This window comes from Natator depressus, chromosome 25, assembly GCF_965152275.1.
Source record: "Natator depressus isolate rNatDep1 chromosome 25, rNatDep2.hap1, whole genome shotgun sequence".
Lineage (NCBI taxonomy): Eukaryota > Metazoa > Chordata > Testudines > Cheloniidae > Natator > Natator depressus.
The window spans coordinates 6,734,485-6,755,195 of NC_134258.1; the positions used below are offsets into that span (position 1 = coordinate 6,734,485).

At 45.3% G+C, this 20,711-nt stretch overlaps 1 protein-coding gene across 1 annotated transcript; it reads left to right on the forward strand.

The window, feature by feature from the left end:
- Nucleotides 1-208: 208 nt before the first annotated feature.
- LOC141977971 (mucin-16-like) lies at nt 209-18,171 on the forward strand. The gene is made up of 19 exons (XM_074939806.1): nt 209-542; nt 6,517-6,774; nt 8,570-8,712; nt 8,806-8,873; nt 9,013-9,185; nt 9,451-9,477; nt 11,047-11,189; nt 11,283-11,350; nt 11,745-11,917; nt 12,593-12,619; nt 12,794-12,936; nt 13,063-13,130; nt 13,537-13,706; nt 14,053-14,216; nt 14,955-15,022; nt 16,096-16,250; nt 16,767-16,927; nt 17,083-17,150; nt 17,866-18,171. The coding sequence occupies exons 1-19, from the start codon at nt 209-211 to the stop codon at nt 18,071-18,073; spliced, it is 2,619 nt and encodes an 872-aa protein (XP_074795907.1). The 3' UTR covers nt 18,074-18,171.
- The last annotated feature ends 2,540 nt before the right edge of the window (nt 18,172-20,711 follow it).

The window sequence follows — 20,711 nt, forward strand, 5'->3', positions numbered from 1 at the left end:
AACGTATCTCACAACAGGAGCAGAATCCATCACCGCAACCCCAGTGACCACTTCCCCAGCTGAGACTAAACATGCAGCTACCTCTCCCTTAGCAGAAACATCCACTTCTGCTCATCCAACCTCCTCCCTAGGTGAGCCCACAGCACAAATTAGCACTTCCACATCAGAGCCAACCACAGTTGCTCTTCCTGCTAGTTCAGCATCTGTTATGACCGTTGCAGGCACCTCTGCAACAGCAGAAACGTCCACATCTCATCTAGAGACCAATTTCCCGGGTGAGACTACAGCATTATTCAGTAACAGGACAGTCGAGGGGACAACCATTGTTGCGCATCCTACCACTTCATTACCTAAGAGCACAGCTCCAGCCACCTCTGCGAGGGAAGAGACGTCCACATTTCCTCCAGAGACCACTTCTCCAGCGGAGACAACAGCAATAGCTACTAACACAGTCAAGGAGGGAACCACAATTGTCCTCCCGAGCAGTTCACTCTATGAGACCACAGCTGCAGTCCCTTCTGCTCCACCAGTGACCTCTACGGGTCCTCTACAGACCAATTCCCCAGCTGAGACTACAGCAATAATTAGTAGCACTACAGTAGAAAAGACAAGCACAGTTCCTCTTCCTCCCATTACAACACCAGGGAGCACAGCTGCAGCCACCTCCAGTATACTAGAGACGTCCACATCCCCTGTAGAGTCCATGTCTCCAGCAATAACTCGTACCACTGCAACCGAAGAGACGAGGAGACTTCCCCTTTCTGCAAGTTCACGACCTGAAAGCACAGCTGCAGCCCCCTCCAGCGAAGGAGAAACACCCACCCCTCCTCCAGAGACAACTTCTGCCGCGGAAACGACAGCAATGACTAGCACGACTACAACCGAGGGGACAAGCGCAGTACCTCTTCCTACGAGTGCGCTACCTGGGAGCACAGCTAGAGCCTCCTCAGCTATTCCAGAGACCTCCACAGCTCTGCTAGAGACCACATCCCCAGCTGAGACGACAGCAATGATTAGTGCTACGACAATCGAGGAGACAACCACACTTTCCATTTCCACAGTTTCACAACCTGAAAGCACAGTTGTATCCACCAGAACCACTGGCGAAACATCCACCTCTCCTCCAGAGATGACTTCTGCAGCTGAAACGACAGCAATAACTAGTAGCACTAGAGTAGAAGAGACAACACCACCTCCTCTTCCTACCACTACACTTCTTAGGACCACAGCGGCAGCCACCTCTGCTACTTCAGAGACCTCCACTGGTGCTCTGGAGACCTCTTCCCCAAAGGAGACTACAGCAGTAACTGGTACCACTGCAGTAGGCGAGACAACCACAATTACTCTTCCCACTACTGCACCCTACGAAAGCAAAGTTATAGCCACCTCGAGTATACCAGAGACCTCCACCTCTCCTGCAGAGACCACTTCTGCAGCCAAGACTACAGAAATACCTAGTACCAGCACAGCAGAAGAGACAACCACAGTTCCGTTTCCTACTGCTTCACTGCCTGGGATTACTGCTTCCACCACTTCTGTTATTCAAAAGACCCCCACAGCCCTTCGAGAGACCACTTCCCTAGCTGAGACTGCAGCAAAAGCGAATGCCACTGCACTAGAAGAGACGAGCACAGTTGCCTTTCCTACCACTTCTCTTCCCGAAAGCACAACAGTAGCCTCTTCTCTTATTCGCGAGATCTCCACAGCTGCTCGGGAGTCCCCGTCCCTGGCTGAGACTACAGCGATAACTGGGACGACTACAGCAGAAGAGACAACCGCGGCTGCGCCTCCCACCACTTCAACCCATAAGAGCACAGCTATAACCACTCCTACCGGAGCAGAAACCTTCACATCTCCTTTACAGACCGGTCCCGCAGAGATGACAGCAGGAAGTACTGCCACAGTTGCCTTTCCTACTACTTCCCCCGTTGAAACAACCACCACTCTGGCTATCACCACACCAGCCCCTGTGGCCACATCCCTCACTGAGACCGCAACTGGAGTCACTTCCATTTTACCGTTGACATCCACGGTCCGTCTTGAGACAGTTTTGTCCTCTGAGACCACGAGAATTCCCAACGCCTCTACAGAAGTTGACACAACCACATCTGTTCTACCTGTCACTTATCCCACTGCGACCACAAGTGCAGTCACCTCCTCTTTAGGAGAGACAGCCACAGTTTCTGTTACGGTGACTTCTCCAGCGAAGACCACAGGGACACTGACTCCCACCACAGCAGGTCCTAAACCATCCACATCTGCTCTGGAGACCAGTTCCTCAGCTGAGATCCCAGCAGCTTTGGGCACCACCACAGAACTGGGGACCCTCCCAGCATCCCCTGTCACCGCTGTTCTAGCCCAGAGTACTAAATCATCACCCACTGCTACAGCAGCGGAGAGAAGCACAGCGGCTCCGATCACCACTACCCCTGCTGAGACCACAACAACTTACACCTCCACTACCAGACAGGGAACAACCACACCTGCCCTTTTCACAACTTCCACAACTGAGACCACAACCACGCTAGGCTTACCGATCAGAGGAGAGACAACAGCAGCTGTGACAGTCACAACATCGCTTTCACCTACCACAGCTGCTTTGACAAGTAAGGGCATTGTTTTCATCTTGCGTATCCTTTGTAGTGGCAGAATTTGCTTCCCCGTGAGTCCAGACCCATTTTAAGCAGGAGGAGTCTGGGTTGTCATCCTTTTGAAGTAACATATTAAAAGAAATAATTTTTCTTAGTGTTGATGCAATTAGAATGGAGATATTTTGAGGATAAAAAAATACGAAGGTTTCATGCTACCTAGAGTAATTGGATATTATTTGGGATAGAGGTGGCAAAATGTAGACTTTCCATGGGTATAGGAAACAAGGGAGATATGAACATAAAAGAAAGATTAAAGAGAACATATGGGAGTTTCTTATTATAATAATGTTGCCTGCTTAACTGAAGTTAAATAATCTTCTTGAAAGTTATTAATGAACATAAATAAATATTGGAGGAAAGCGGATACAAACTAACAAAAAAGGTATTAAAACAGAAATTCTCTGAATCTTTCTTGGTAGTTATTTCCCATTTGCAAAACTATCTTGAAAGCCTGAAATGGAAACATTAAGTACTATGGCCCCAATTCAGTAAAATATTTAGTTCCTGGAGCACGTGCTTAATATTCAGCATAGGACTAAGTTAGTCTCTTTTCAGCAAAGCATTCAAGCAACTGAGCAGTCCCACTGAAGTCAGCGGCACTGAAAAGTTCAAACTTAAAAAGTTAAAGCCTGAATGCACAAAGGGAGCTGTGGTGCTGTGACGCTCTTCTAGGCAGTCAGAAGATCAGTGTGATTCACGAAGCCTCAGTTAGACACCTAGGCTCCAACACAATGAGTGTGCAAAGATAGGAGGAGAGAGAGAGAATGCGCAAGAGTGATTCTATATCTTTTTCATGAGAGCACCCACCCGGGATGTGGGAGATTCAGGACCCAGATCCCCTGCACAAATGTTTCTTTTATTATTTATCCACAGTGCAACAGTCAGTCTTCCACATCCCAAGTGAGGACCCGAACCATTGGGCTAAAAGTTATGAGGGAGGACCTCCTCTTCCTCCTCCTCTCCTCCCGAAGCTGTTTTGGGTGAACTGACCTGAGTGGCCTGCTCTGGGAGGCATGCTCAGGTTATTTTACCTCTGCAGTGAATCTCTCCTGCATTCTATATGTAAATTGTGATAAGCATAGATAGAAGATATTCACAACTGGGAAAAAATTGTTGGAATGTTTCAGCTAAAACAGTGTGTATATTCACAATGACAATATATTATTGATATGCATATTCTGTAGATTTGCACTCAATATGTGGTATTAGCACCTATGTAAAATACCTTAATGGAAATACATTTCTCTTCACAGACCGTGAAATAACTGAAATAATCTACCAGAAGACTGTTAAGCCAGTGGAACAAAATAAAGATAATAATGTCACAACTACACAGACAACTCCTGTGGTTAAAACCAACACCACCACAACGAAAAGTACAGCATTAGAGAGTACCACCAAAGCAGCAGCTCCTGTGATCCCAAACAAACCTGGGACCACAGCAACGTATCTCACAACAGGAGCAGAATCCATCACCGCAGCCCCAGTGACCACTTCCCCAGCTGAGACCACAACTGCTTTGGGCGTCCATCTCAGAGGGGAGACAAGAACAGCCATCTCTGTGACAACCACAACATCGCTTTCACCTACCACAACTGTTTTGACGAGTAAGGGCATTGTTTTCATCTTGCGTATCCTTTGTCATTGCAGAATTTGCTTCTCCGTGAGTCCAGACCTATTTTAAGCAGGAGGAGTCTGGGTTGTCATCCTTTTGAAGTCATATATTAAAAGAAACCATTTTTCTTATTGTTTATGGAATTAGAATGGAGATATTTTGTGGATAAAAAAATGAAGGTTTCATGCTACCTAGAGTAATTGGATATTATTTGGGATATAGGTGGCAAAATGTAGACTTTCCATGGGTATAGAAAACAAGGGAGATATGAACATAAAAGAAAGAATAAAGAGAACATATGGGAGTTTCTTATTATAATAATGTTGCCTGCTTAACTGAAGTCAGATAATCTTCTTGAAAGTTATTAATGAACATAAAGAAATATGGGAGGAAGGGGGATACAAACTGACAAAAACGGTATTGAAACAGGAATTCTCTGAATTTTTCTTGGTAGTTATTTCCCATTTGCAAAACTATCTTGAAAGCCTGAAATGGAAACATTAAGTATCAAGGCCCCAATTCAGTAAAATATTTAGGTCCTTGAGCACGTGCTTAACATTCAGCATAGGACTAAGTTAGTCTCTTTTTAGCAAGATGCATCCGATGAAGTGAGCTGTAGCTCACGAAAGCTTATGCTCAAATAAATTGGTTAGTCTCTAAGGTGCCACCAGTACTCCTTTTCTCTTTTCAGCAAAGCATTCAAGCAACTGAGCATTCTCACTGAAGTCAGCGGCACTGAAAAGTTCAAACTTAAAAAGTTAAAGCCTGAATACACAAATGGAGCTGTGGTGCTGTGATGCTCTTTTAGGCAGTTAGAAGATCAGTGTGATTCACGAAGCCTCAGTTAGACACCTAGGCTCCTACACAATGAGTGTGCAGGGATAGGAGGAGAGAGAGAGAGAATGTGTAAGAGTGATTCTGTATCTTTTTCATTAGAGCACCCACCCGGGATGTGGGAGATTCAGGACCCAGATCCCCTGCACAAATGATTCTTTTATTGTTTATCCACAGTGCAACAGTCAGTCTTCCACATCCCAAGTAAGGACCCGAACCACTGGGCTAAAAGTTATGAGGGAGGACCTCCTCTTCCTCCTCCTGTCCCTCTGAAGCTGTTTTGGGTGAACTGACCTGAGTGGTCTGCTCTGGGAGGCATGCTCAGGTTATTTTACCTCTGTATCGGGCAGTGGTGGAAGTTCTGCTGGAATATTGTGTCCAGTTCTGGTGTGCACAGGTCAAGAAGGATGTTGATAAATGGGAGAGGTTTCAGAGAAGAGCCCAGCAGAGAATGATTAGAATCATGCATTCGTGTGATGCACTCAAGGAGCTCAATTTATTTAGCTTAACAAAGAGCAGGTTAAGGGGTGACTTGATAACAATCTGTAAGGACCTGTCTTAGGAAGAAATATTTGATAATAGCTTCTTTAATATTGCAAACAAAAGTATTACGAGTCTGAATACCTGGAAGTTGAAGCTAGACAAATTCAGCTGGGAAAAAAGTGTTAATTTTTAAAAGTGAGAATAATTAACCATTGGAACAATGTACCAAGGGTTGACGTGGATTCTCCATTACTGATAATTTTAAAATCAAGGTTGTTTAAGATATGCTCTAATTCAAAAGGGGTTATTCTTGGGAAGTTCTATGGCTTACAGGAGGTCAGACTCGATGACCACAGTTGTTCCCTCCGGCCTTGGAATCTATGAATATGGGGGCCTTGAAGAGAGTGCAAATTATAGTTACAGCCACTGTTGGAGCAGTGTATGGGGCCTTTAGTGTAATCAGGAAAGAGGCCTAGTGAATCCAAAAATGTATTCCAGAGGGATCTGCAGAGTGAGTCTCTTATGCATTCTATTTGTAAATTGTTAAAACATAGATGGAAAAAAATCACAACTGGGGAAAAAATGTTGGAATGTTTAAGCTAAAACCAACACCCTGTATATTCACAATGACCACATATTATTGATATGCATATTCCGTGGATTCGCACTCAATATGTGGTATAAGTCCTGATGTAAAATAGTATAATGGAGATACATTTCTCCACACAGATCGTGAAATAACTGAAATAATCTACCAGAAGACCATTAAGCCAGTGGAACAAAATCAAGATAATAATGTCACAACTACACAGACAACTCCTGTGGTTAAAACCAACATGACCACCAAAAGTACAACATTAGAGAGTACCACCAAAGCAGCAGCTCCTGTGATCCCAAACAAACCTGGGACCACAGCAACGTATCTCACAACAGGAGCAGAATCCATCACCGCAGCCCCAGTGACCACTTCCACTGCTGAGACTAAACATGCTGCTACCTCTCCGTTAGCAGAAACATCCACTTCTGCTCGTCCAACCTCCTCCCTAGCTGAGCCCACATCACTAATTAGCACTTCCACATCAGAGCCAACCATAATTGCTCTTCTTGCTAGTTCAACATCTGTTATGACCGTTGCAGCCACCTCTGCAACAGCAGATACATCCACATCTCCTCTAGAGACCACTTTCCCAGGTGAGACTACAGTAGTAATTAGTACCTCTACAGTAGAGTGGGAAACTGAATGAGTTTCTCCAATGCTTACTTCAGGTATGAATGCTTAGAGAGACGGATAGGTAATGGTAACCCCCTGCTTTTTACTATAGATTTATATTTTACAGGGTTTTGCCATTATTCATATTAGAAGTAGTACTCGTGTCAGCCAGTTGTTTTGCCCAACTTAGAGGTGGCATCCTCAAAAGTTCCACAACCCACTCTACGTACTGACTTCCCTTCAGATGACAACTTCCTTCTTCCCAGCCACCACTTCCCAGCCAACAAGCAAGACCTTTTCTTGGGCTAGCTTCTTTAGACAGGACCAAAAAATGCTTATAGGGAGGCTTTGGTCTTTGAAAGGTATCATTTCCAAAAGCACCTAAGGTATGTCCAGATTTTCAGTAGGTCATAATCACTTAGATGCTTCTGAAAATGTAACTCTCCATGTTCAAATGTTGCTATTGTTTGTTGGGATGAGTTAGAATGCAGACTCCTTGGGGCTAAGTTCCACTCCTTGGCTGTGTGAGAGTGAAGGTCATACAGCCTTCCAGGAGTGTGCATGGAGGAGATCTCTGAGCCAGCTCTGCACAGCACAGCCTCGAGGGCAGAGATGGGGAAGGCCAAGGAAGAGGCCATGAGATCCAGATTTACATGGATCTAGTGGTCCCTACATGCTGTAGAAATTAAGGCCAGTGGGAAAATGGGGAGGGGGGGAAATTGCCCCCCCGCCAGATGGAAATTTTTCATTAATGTTTTGTGCTCAAAAATCTTCAAAAATTCAAAACATCTCAACCAGTTCTAGTGCAAATGGTGTAAAGGGGCTGCAGGGTGAATGGCAACCTGTGCCCCCTCTGTGTGTGTCTTGGGGTCGATTTCACTTTCACAAGCCACCCACACAATGCCGCATTACTTAGGAAATATACAGGTGATGTGAGCTTCACGCTACCCTTAGTCATGGTGAACAGTATTTTACTCACTGACTAGTCTCATTTGACATCAATGGAATATACTTAGAGTAAGGGATTATTCTGCCAGACCAAGCATGGCAGAATCTGGTCCTATGGATGTTAGGAACATAATGTCAGATGAAATTAAACACAGGTAATTGCTAAGTAATACATAGGCTTGGAAGGATGAGATTTTTATGTCAGTAAACGTCACTTCCACCGTACACACACAAACTGAGGAAACAATATTTCCATTGATAATAAAGGAAATATACAGATACGCAAAGTCAGAAAAATGCAGACTTAGAACTTCTCAGAGTTTGATTTAAATAACTATTGTCCGACACCCCCCATTGACAACCTGCTAATAAAAAAATTAAAAGCTTAAAACTCAATTTTCAGAAATGTGAACATTTAAATCAATAAAAACATTAAAAATGCTTAAAAATTAACATCTATATAATCTGTCAAAATTATAAAATATTAAAATCAAATTCTGCCAACGTTAGTAATAGAAGGAACAGTTCTTTGATTAGATTTAATCTGCCAGGGAAACGCTATCAATGTCCTCGTGGGCAGAGCACAGTGTACGAAGCTTCCAAACAGTATGAAAAAAGTGGTGCACTTTGTTATTTTGCAGAGCTAGAGAGAGTCTGATATTCCAATGCAACTGGCAGTCTAATGATAATGGATTCGTGGTTCCTTTAGGAAAATAAAAGATACTTTTTGATCCAACATAACTGCAAATGTTTTACGAGCTACATATGATTACTGTCATCATGAGGGCGTTCACTGATTTTTCATTCTGTTCTTTCATTTTTTTTCAGCTGTTTTGCCAACCTCAACCCCCGCTCCAGCAATTGAACATTTCACAGTGAACTTCACCATAACCAATCTCCGGTATGATTCAGAACTGGGATCTCCTCATTCTACCAGGTTCAATGCTACTGAGAAAGTCTTGATCTCTTTGGTAAGTGTGACTGACTCACAGCCTTCCCGGGCAGTTTGGGATATCGGGTTCTATCGGCAGTACGACAGACTAATGACGTCCTCTCTTTGTTAGCTCAACCCAATATTTGAGAACAGCAGCATCGGCCCAGCTTATATGAGATGTGAAGTGACGGCTTACAGGTAAGGATCCAGGGGCCGAGCTTATCACATTACCCTACAATGTGAAGGCTGATTTTCAGTCATTTTGTTCAGCATTGGACAGTCATCAGCAAATAATTTAAACACAGGATCAAATCTGACATTGGCTTTTCTGTTCTAGACCGGTGAGAGCTGGGAATGGCACCGGTGTAGATGCCATCTGCACCCACAGGCGCGACTCCACTGCTCCCCCCTTTGACAGAGTGGGTGTTTACCATGAAATCAGCAACAAGACAAACGGTATCACCTCGCTGGGCCCCTACACCCTGGACAAGGACAGCCTCTGTGTCAATGGTAACCAGCTGATTTCTTAACAGCTTGTCCATTCCACGTAATTCTTTGCACTGATGTAACAATAGAGACACCATATATTTGATGGACGTTTAAGATCACATATAACAAGAAAGAGTCCCAGCCCCGGAAGAGTCACAGACCATAGAAAGTCAGTGACTGTGTTATGCCCTACTGCTCTTTCTGGACCATCCTTGCTTCTACCTGTCACTTTCTTCCCTCCCCACCTCTCCAGTTGCCCTCTCATCATTTTCCCTTCTCATTCCAGGCTATAACGAAGCACCAGCGCTGCCAAGTGAGTATAGTTCAGAATGATCCTTACTGAAAAAATTGGAAAGATACAAACTTTCAAAATTTAATAGAAGACAGGTGGTGAATAGTGCTTGTGTAGAACTGTGACTCTGCTCACAATAAGAAAAGGAGTACCTGTGGCACCTTAGAGACTAACAAATTTATTTGAGCATAAGCTTTCGTGAGCTACAGCTCACATCATCGGATGCATGTAGTGGAAAATACAGTGGGGAGATTTATATACATAGAGAACATGAAAAAATGGGTGTTACCATTCACACCGTAACAAGAGTGATCACTTAAGATGAGCTATTACTAGCAGGAGAGCAGGGCGGGGGGTGGGGGGAACCTTTTGTAGTGATAATCAAGGCGGGCCATTTCCAGCAGTTGACAAGAACGTCTGAGGAACAGCGGGGGGCGGGGAGGGGAGGCTAAACATGGGGAAATCGTTTTACTTTGTATAATGACCCATCCACTCCCAGTCTTTATTCAAGCCTAAGTTAATTGTATCCAGTGCAAATTAATTCCAATTCAGCAGTCTCTCGTTGGAGTCTGTTTTTGAAGTTTTTTTGTTGAAGAATTGCCACTTTTAGGTCTGTAATCAAGTGACCAAAGAGATTGAAGTGTTCTCCGACTGGTTTTTGAATGTTATAATTCTTGACGTCTGATTTGTGTCCGTTTATTCTTTTACGTAGAGACTGTCCAGTTTGGCCAATGTACATGGCAGAGGGGCATTGCCGACACATGATGGCATATATCATATTGGTAGATATGCAGGTGAACGAGCCTCTGATAGTGTGGCTGATGTGATTAGGCCCTATGATGGTGTCCCCTGAATACGTATGTGGACACAGTTGGCAACGGGCTTTGTTGCAAGGATAGGTTCCTGGGTTAGTGGTTCTGTTGTGTGGTGTGTGGTTGCTGGTGAATATTAGCTTCAGGTTGGGGGGCTGTCTGTAAGCAAGGACTGGCCTGTCTCTCAAGATCTGTGAGAGTGATGGGTCGTCCTTCAGGATAGGTTGTAGATCCTTGATGATGCGTTGGACAGGTTTTAGTTGGGGGCTGAAGGTGATGGCTAGTGGCGTTCTGTTATTTTCTTTGTTGGGCCTGTCCTGTAGTAGGTAAGTTCTGGGTACTCTTCTGGCTCTGTCAGTCTGTTTCTTCACTTCAGCAGGTGGGTATTGTAGTTGTAAGAACCCTTGATAGAGATCTTGTGTTTGTCTCTGTCTGAGGGGTTGGAGCAAATGCGGTTGTATCGTAGAGCTTGGCTGTAAACAATGGATCGTGTGGTGTGGTCTGGATGAAAGCTGGAGGCATGTAGGTAGGCATAGCGGTCAGTAGGTTTCCGGTATAGGGTGGTGTTTATGTGACCATCGCTTATTAGCACTGTAATGTCCAGAAATGGAATGGAATTAGCCCTCGAAGGAGAACTGTCCGCCATTCCCTTGAGGCGGGAATAAAAACCCATTTGGAATTTGCATAAAGCTCCATCTATGGAATTAGAGATGTGTTTCAGTATGTCTGTAGGGGTGAGTTTATTGATATTTCATTGTGTCCTTTCTTTTTTTTACAGCTGTTTTGCCAACCTCAACCCCCGCTCCAGCAATTGAACATTTCACAGTGAACTTCACCATAACCAATCTCCGATATGATTCAGAACTGGGATCTCCTCATTCTACCAGGTTCAATGCTACTGAGAAAGTCTTGATCTCTTTGGTAAGTGTGACTGACTCACAGCCTTCCCGGGCAGTTTGGGATATCGGGTTCTATCGGCAGTACGACAGACTAATGACGTCCTCTCTTTGTCAGCTCAACCCAATATTTGAGAACAGCAGCATCGGCCCAGCTTATATGAAATGTGAAGTGACGGCTTACAGGTAAGGATCCAGGCACTGATATTTATTTATAACACTACAGTCTGAGCACATATTTCTCATCAATTGATTTGGCATCATAATGAAGTGTAAATATTTCCCTCTTGCATAATTAAGCCCTACGATACTTCTGTCACTGTGGATGGAAGAAGGGAACGTGTTAATGTCAGCAGAGATTTCCGGGGGACACTGAATGGTTAGAGCTTTATAAATGGCCTGTTTGCTTTATTGATTGATAGAATGTTGTTAAGGGGAGTATTTTACATTCCATCAATGGGTTTACTTATGAATTACCATGCTATGGTAACAATGAGGTCCCAGAATGAAACATCTAACTTCAAAATTAGCAAACAATTTAAACATGTGATCAAATCTGGCATTGGCTTTTCTGTTCTAGACCGGTGAGAGCTGGGAATGGCACCGGTGTAGATGCCATCTGCACCCACAGGCGCGACTCCACTGCTCCCCCCTTTGACAGAGTGGGTGTTTACCATGAAATCAGCAACAAGACAAATGGTATCACCTCGCTGGGCCCCTACACCCTGGACAAGGACAGCCTCTGTGTCAATGGTAACCAGCTGATTTCTTAACAGCTTGTCCATTCCACATAATTCTTTGTACTGCTGTAACAATAGAGACACCATATATTGGATCGACACACCAATAAATGGACACACCAAGAAATTCCCAAGAGCTATGAAGCACCATTGGAATCTGAAGAGTATGAAACGTCTTCCTGATCTGACTTCAATTGGGTGCATCTTGAAGCTCACTGGTCAATCTTGTTTAAATTGGATCATCATATAATAAAGAGAGATGGGGCTGAACTGGAACATTGTATCTGAGGGCCCTGCACTCTGGGGATGTGTGAACCCTCTTACTGCACATTTATAGCAAGACAGTCACCAAATGAGCACTGTTCCGTAATGCATGTGCAGTGACTTGAGCGATGTAGGAGACTACGTCCTAGTGACAATTAATGGGATTTAGTCTTCTAAATCAATTAGGTATTTTTGAGCTTTTTATTCAAATAGTACACATAGCTTTTATCTCCGAGTTCCAGTTCTTTGAGATTATAGTAAAATACACCCGTTCTTAAGCAACAGGGTTACTTATTTGATAGATACACATTTACAGCTCTTCTGTTGGTCCATTCCTGAGTTATCTGTTTTATGATCCTCTTTCATTTTTTATTCTCTCTGTCCATAGCTGTGCTTCTTAATGATAATCTCTGTTCCTTTCCAGAATACAATGAAGCACTTCTTGGACCGAGTAAGTGTTTTACCAAATTAATTCATATTAAAGCTGTCAAAGGAAAATTAGTGGAGAACGAATTCTTGAAAGCCCTGTAGAAGTGTAGAGTTCTGTTGGGATTGAGGGTGTCTTTGAGGGTGAAGAAGGCTTTGTATGTTGCTATGTTATTATCCTTTCTCTCTGATATCACAGCTCTGAGTCGAACTACCCCACAAAGTCCAACAGCTGTGCATTTCACACTGAACTTCACCTTAACCAACCTCCGCTACACCACAGCCTTGGGGACACCGGGTTCCCTCAAATTCAATTCTACAGAGAAAACAATACTGTATTATGTAAGTCTGACAGACACACTCTGCCCGGCCTGTTTCGTTTGTTGGCTCTTGTGCTCTCCCTCTTTGCACACCCCCTTCTCCCCCCACCCTCGTGTCAGACTCAGGAAATGATCTTTTCTTTGACAGATTAAGCCTCTGCTCAGAAACAGCAGCATTGGCCCTGTCTACACTGGATGCAAAGCGATGGCATTTAGGTAAGAGCTCTGTTGTGGGGGTGGTTCCATTGTTTTGACAGACACTAATTGGGCCAAGGCGCCCGGCAGGTTGTAAAGCAGCATAATTTTTTATAACCCACGTTTCCCCCAACTGAGATCTGCCCATGTAACCTTATGACTTAATTCTTCCTCCCTTGTTTCGTGTCTATTAATGTTCATATTGCAATTTGGAAAGTCAGTCCAAGTCACCCCCTTTAATGATTTCATTTCATTATTGGGTCTGTGAATTAAAACCCCCTAACTGTGCAATACAGCTGCTGTGATTGTGAATGAAGACTGATTGTCACTGGGTTTCTCAATCGTCAGCTTTCGCGGTAACATAAATAAGGCCAGTGATTTTCTGTCCGTGTCAGACGTGTTCTAAAGCCCAACTGTGACTCTCCAGGTCTGTGAATAACAGGGACACCGGGATTGATGCTGTCTGCAGCTACAAAAACAACCCTGCAGTCGCCACGTTTGACAGAGTGACGCTTTATCATGAGCTGAGTGGCATGACAAAGGGCATCACCAAGCTAGGACCCTACACCCTGGAGAGTAACAGCCTTTACGTGAACGGTAAACATCCAGAGAGAACATCCGAAGTTGCCTTAGGGGTCACCTGGAGACTTTAATTCCTGCTTTCTCCTCGTCGGGGCTTGAGCTCTCTAGTAGCATATGATGAACTTCCCCTTCTGTCGATGATGATTTCCAGTTTATGGCAGTCCACAGGCTTTGGCACAAGGACTAAGCCAGTCGCAGTGCTGTCACGGAGGTTCTTCATTTAGCTACTAGCTACGTTAAAAAGCTTACTGCTGTCTTCATCGAAATCAAACAAGGACCCACTCTGATTGCCATTGGTTAGGTGGATAAAACTGCTGTCAAAAACCACCCTTAACCCTTTTTTTCAAATTTATTTATTTAGGCTTCCGCCTTTCAGACATAGCTACTACTACAAAACCTCCTCCCACGGTGGCTCCAGAGAACGTGGGGTATCTGCTCAACTTCAAAATAATCAATGTAAACCTAACCAACACAGACCCGAAGTCTTTGGCCTACCAACTGTTACAGAAAGACATTGCGGACAAGGTGAGATGCCACCTTTCAGAAGCCGTCTTGGCTATTCCATCTGATTTTCACACCAACTTCCATGAACAGTTTGATGAGTTTTAATTGTTGACCTTCAAAATGTGGACAAAGAATTGTCAAGCTTTCAAATTTCAACCAGCTCCGCTGCTGCCAGTCCCGATAGAGCCTGTGCATTGTGTAACGTAATTCTTGAGAAGCGGCAGGATTTGTTACGTTAGAGGGGGGTCTCCATGCTTCAGAGCAATCACAGGACTTGATCACCTCTAAAAGAGACAAGGTGGAGGCCATCTATTAAACCCAGCCTGTTGGCACCTGTACCTTAATGACCAAATTTAGGAGTAGGCACAAACTGATCCCAACATCTGCAGGTGTAACCCACCGGTGAGTGTGTAACAGGTCCTCCTCCAGGCCTGACCCACAGAGTACATGAGTCTGTTACACCACTATCTAGAGAAAGAGCAATTGATGCTCTTAGCTCTGCAGGTTGCCCATTCAATGGCTGGAGTGTTAACTAAGATGGCAGCCAGTGATAATCTCTGTTGGTGATGGGATAAAATGAGAAGGGCTGCCACGCTCAAAGTCAGGTTGGAACCATGAGAACACTTACCACACGATGCAGATTTCAAATATAAAATCAGTCACATCTTCAACCATGGTCGGGTCTTTCTATTGCCCTAAAGCATCAGGCATGAGGTCACCCCTTACTACTGGAAATATCTAATGGTGTGTTTCTTTCAGATTAACCAGCTGTACAAAAAGAGTAAACTTCAAGGCAGATTCCTGTTCTGCAGCGTCACAGGCTTGAGGTTTGTGCCAAGATTCAGTTTGGTTTATTAAAGGGCATGGATGCTCATGCCTTTCCCTGTGTATCCTGCTCCCTTGCTCTTTGCAGAATGCCTCTCTGCTCCAAGTGTGACGTGCAGTTTAGTTCATGCCCTGTCTGAATAACTCACAGGAGCCACTCCCTTACCTCTTTGTTCTCACGCACATGCCCAGGGTTTAAATATCAGGGATTAAACTCAGTAAAAGGCTTGAGGCCGTGCACTTTGCTGTAGCTGATCTCCCAAGGGGTCAGACTCTACTTCTGAGAGCAAGTCATGAACTCTGGCTGTTAAGGGACAGATGAGCTGGAGACGGACTGCCCTCCAAGGACATGCCTGGGCTCAGCTCTGCTGGCCCCTAGAAGTGCTGCTCATGCCAACAGAACTGTCACCAAACTACCTGTTTCCTTACTTGGCATTTCATGCAATTAGCATTCTTCACAAAACCGGGGTCGTAGGGAGACTCAGGGGTTGGGTCACGAGACCCCCCACCCTCACCTCCAGGGAACCGGTCTGAATCTGTCCCAGGTTGGTGGGGGACCAAAAGTCATTTGTATTCCATGGAGGGTCGGTGGTCCATGGGGAATGAGTTGGGTGGTTCTTACTCTAGTTCCCACTAGACAAGTGTCCACATCAAACCTTTCCCTCCCCCACCCAGCCAGGTATCCTTGACTAGGATTTTCAAAGGGAGTTAAGCATCCGACTCCCATTGACTTTCATGGGGATTTGAGTACCTTTAGGGCCCCTTTGAAAATCCCAGCGCTTGTTGGCAATCTCAGCAGAGGACAAGGTTGGAATGGATCATACCGATAAAACCCCTCCTTTCTTTTAGCCCCCACAGAGCTGGCCTCTACCGGTTTAGGAACACTGGTGTGAGACTTTGTAAGGGGAGCAGGTGGCTGGTCTATGGCTAAAGAGCGATTTCTTGTCTCCAGGGCTGTACGCAGCACCATCTTACTGTAAAACCTCCATTAACATTTCAAATAGCAGCATAGCCCATAAAAAGATGATCCTCTGAGGGCCGATTTGATTAAGAGCCTTGACCTCTCTGCCCCCAGGATTGGCTCTGTAGTGGTCGACTGCCAGTGCTACTTCAAGTCAGCACCCAATCGCAGCGAGGAGACTGTTCTAAGCACATTTCAGGATGGAACGAAGAATGCAAGCGCACAATGGCTGGGGGACAGCTACCAGCTGCAGGGAGCCAGGGTGAATGGTATGTAAGCCGTACAGAAGAGCTGGCTGCCCAACTTTCATTCTGGTTAATCCAAATCTCCACGGCTGATGAGAAAGTCTCTGCCTTTCTTCTTTTCCACCAAGACGTCTCTACCTCCCTGCTCTGAGCCGGTGAATTCCCAGAGCGCACGTGCCCATTTCCTGGCCCATCATGTTTGGCTCAATCCAACATGTCGGGTCCCCAGTGACACGCTCAGACTTTCATCATTAGACAAGGGGAGGGTTAATTGGAACCATTCATTGGGATTTCAGAAAGTTTGGATGTTTTGAATTAAAAAACTGATATGCAAAATCCCCAAGAAATGACAGGAAGACTGGGGCTTTCGAAGTGGATTAAGGGAGTTTGGCACCCAAATCCCACTGAAATTCAAATTCAGCTAATGCCTCAAGGCTCCTTCCTGTCTCCCCATCTTAAACCAGGACAGCTCTGGTCCAATGGGCCTTTGCCTGCTTCTCTTCACTGTATTTTTGACTGGTTTCTTTTCTTTCTTCTCAGTTCTGGGGCCAGTTATTAAGCCAGTGACTCAGCCTCCCGTCAGTGCTGAGCAAGAGACTTTCAGGTTAAACTTCACCATCACTAACCTCTTCTACTCGTCAGAACTGAAACAACCCAATTCAAATTCTCATCGACTGAACAAGCAGAAGATTGAGAAAGCGGTAAAGTTCTCAGGGTCTGCAACGGGGCCCGATCCTGGTCCCCCGGGAATTTTGCTCTTTGTTTCACTAGTATTCCTTTCTCTTGTTCAAACATAATTTGATACGCTTCTGTTTGTGCCCACGTGGCAATAATTCCTTTTTCCTTTTCCACCCAGCTTGACAATATTTTCAGAAATAGCAGCATCCAGAAGTACTTCACTGGCTGTTCAGTTGAAAGCTTTAGGTATGTCTCTTCTCACGGGCTGTCACACGAGAATTGTTATTCTTTAACTTCCAATGAAAGGTTTATTGAAAGTCTCACTCAGGAGCCTATGCTGGTTCCTGTAATTTGAGGGTACTGCGTTCGTCTGTCTGCCCTAGCCCTAACCTCAGTGAGATGCATGGAGGGTTTTCGCTGGAGGGAAAAGAAAATCACATTCACACTCGCTTGTTTTTTTGCCTTGCCTCAAATGTTTCTACAAATGCAAAGAAAAGGGCTTTTATTTGTGCTGGGAAAGTCATTTTCATGCACAACTAATCTCTAGGCAAAAACAGATAATATAGATGTGGGTGAAATTAAGCAGCTTTGCAAAAGCATAATGAAAACTGACCAGCCCAGACTACAAAACCCACTAACCCACCCTTCTCCACAATCCCGGATGATAATAGGTGGGTGGGGGGGAGAAGGCATGAGTTTGACTTGTCCAGCAGAAAAGTGACTTGTCCAGCTCCTTCCTCTTTTTCTAAAAAGAGAGGTAACTTAAAGGTGAAAACCGGCCTGCGTGCTAACGAAGATTGCTCTGAGAGCTGAGCATGAACACCGCCCTGACCTGTTCATCACTCTTTCAATTGACTTTCATCCTTGTTTCACCCTCCTGGTCTATCTCACTCAGTACATTTCAGCATGCTCTGTTGTGTTCCTCCCCCTACATCAATGGCTTGTGGTTTGCATTTTCCAGGCCCATCTCCAGAAAAATGTACACTGGTATTAATGCCGTCTGCAAATTTACGCTGGACAGCACCTCCAGGGCCTTTCAAAGAGAAGAAGTGTATGAGGAGTTTAAACGTCTCACCAACGGAGTCACTCAGCTCGGGAACAGCTACACTCTAGACAAGGATAGCTTGCTTGTTAATGGTGAGTGGCAGGGCAGAGCCCTGGAACCTTGAGCAAGTTGCTGCGGTTGAGGTTCTGCTGGAATTTTGGAACCTGCTTTCTTGCTGTTCTCCTTTTCTTCACACATTCCTCTTTTCTTTCCAGATTATTCTCCTCTCAACACAACGGCAGGAGAGCCGGGGAGATCGGGTAAGTGTTTTTGAGACGCAATCCGCATTAAAGGTACTGACCAGACGTTAAGCGTCAGGAAGTTAATACGGAACATGCACAGACATGGGTTTAGACTGACGTCTCCATGGCTTCGGGGACAAGAGCGCAGAGAACTGGCTCTCCCAGCAGGGAGCCAGCACTCAAGCAGGGGCAGTTAGAGTCATGGGTGAGTAGCAGGTACAGATACCCTGGGGAGAGCACAACTCTGACAGTGGTTCCAGTCATCATTTGGGCCCGTCAAACTTGACCTCGTCAATACTGGCAGCAAACAAATGCAAACGAGCAACAAGCCTGGCCATGGTGAATCCATTACACATGTGGAACTCATGGGAAATCCTGGCATTATCCACCCAGCACTGCAGCTTATCCACCGAACAGAGCAGTAGTACCTGCTTCCCCTGCACGCCAGGCTTCTCCTCAGACCTATAGAGGGTCAGAGTTTGAAGCCAGAAGGGACCAGCTAGTCAGACTGCCTGTACATCACAGGCCACCAGCCCCCCTTCCTCCCCGGCCAGCTACCCCCCACCATGCCCACCAGCCAGAATTAGATCCAAGCGTTACAGGCCTCAGGAGACTAACCTACTACATGCCACAGGCAGAGAACAGGAAGGATGGAGATGCACCGAGAGACCTGATCAATGGCTAAGAGGGGAGTTTGCTATCCAGGAACCATTCAGTCCTGGGCCTCTCTGCTGCAGCTGCCAATAGAGAGCCCAATTACTGCCCACTGTAGCAGTGTTTTACTGACATGGACATTTTCGCACTAGAAACTCACAGGCCACTGCACATCCATCCCTTGTTTACGGCACTTAAATAAAGAGAAGTAAACTTGAAAAGACATAGGGAGCGTTTAACATCCAGCTTTTTCCCCTTCCCACATTTTCAAACCTCCTGTTTAAGTTGAGAAGTGCCCTTGAAATTTGGCCGTAGCAAGAATTCTGCCAAATCACCAGCCGGGCCTTGTGTGTAATCTTGTTTCAGACCAAAATGACTGTGAATTTAGAGATCTGTAATTCGTCCTTTTGTCCTTCCAGAGCTCCCATTCTGGGCGATAATCCTCATCTGCCTCTCGGCGTTGCTTGGCTTGATTCTCCTTCTCCTCCTGTGCTTCTTGGTAAGTGGCCACTCTGCTCTCCTGCCTCCTCAGATTCACAGGTACCCTTGTGGCCCAGTGAGTGGAAAGAGGGGAATTAGGGAATTGGGCATCCTGTCTGATTTAGACACATTGAAAGTAAATCCTACCAATGAACTAGTAAGCTAGGAGCAAATAGGGAACACAAGCGGGCTGGCAACACACATGGAAAAACAATAAGCATTTTGGGCCAAATCCTCCCTGCTTTACTCGTGTGACTTCCATTGGGACTGCTCACATGAGTGAGGAGAGGAATGTGGCCCATTGAACACGTAATTAAGGAAGAAGGTTGAAGAGCATAAAGGAGGGATATGGAGAAAACCAGGAAAGTGGAGGTAAGGTCAACCCCCAAAAAGACCAGTGGCTTCTTTTTCTTGCTCTTCCCAAACACTCTCCCATCCCTAAATCTCAGCAGAATGGTGGGGACACAGAGCTACTGAGTGCAGAAGGTTCAATACCTTTATACAAATTACCAGCTTCAGGAATCACACTGAATACTTCCCATTCCAACTTCTTAGCAATAGGAAGAAAGCTGAAATAGGAAGCAATAGGAAAGAAAGCTTCCAGGGTCAGACTCAAGCTGCATCTCTGCTACACAGGATGTGGATGGGTGGATCCTCTTCTAATCTCCCAGCAGGGACACTACTGGGGACCTGAGGGTAGGGGGGAAAGCTGCTCCTTTTTAGTGTCCTCTATTCCCAGGGCTCTCACAACCCAAGTTCTGTATTATGCTTTCCAGATAGGCCAACAAAGGTTGCAAAGAGAAAACTGGTTAATTGTACTCAGATGTTCAAGAAGGAAACAGCTGGCCATTCTGAACAAGGAACTTTGGAAAGGAGAGAGACTTAGGGCAGGTCTACACTATGGGGCTAAATTGACCTAAGTTACGCAACTCCAGCTACGTGAATAATGTAGCTGGAGTCGACATACCTTAGGTCGACACTGCGCTGGGTTGATGGGAGAAACTCTCCCATCGACTTACCTTATGCTTCTCGTTCCGGTGGAGTACCGGAGTTGACGAGAGAGTGATCGACGGTCAATTTTGCAGGTCTTCACTAGACCCGCTAAATCGATCCTTAGTGGATCGATCGCTGCGCGTTGATCCCCCAGTAAGTGGAGACAAGCCCTTAGGGCCTGAAACTGGAGGCTCTGCCAGGGACTGGCTTTGTGGCCTTGGGTCAGTCATTTTACCTCTGCCTCTGAGTCACATCATCTGTAAAATGAGGATAATATTTACCGACCTGGTAAAGCACTCTTAGGCCCTCAGAGGAAAGGAGATACAAAGGCTCACATTTCTCACATTAACATTGCTTTCTTCCCACCAGATTGCCTTTTGCCTGAGAAGAAAG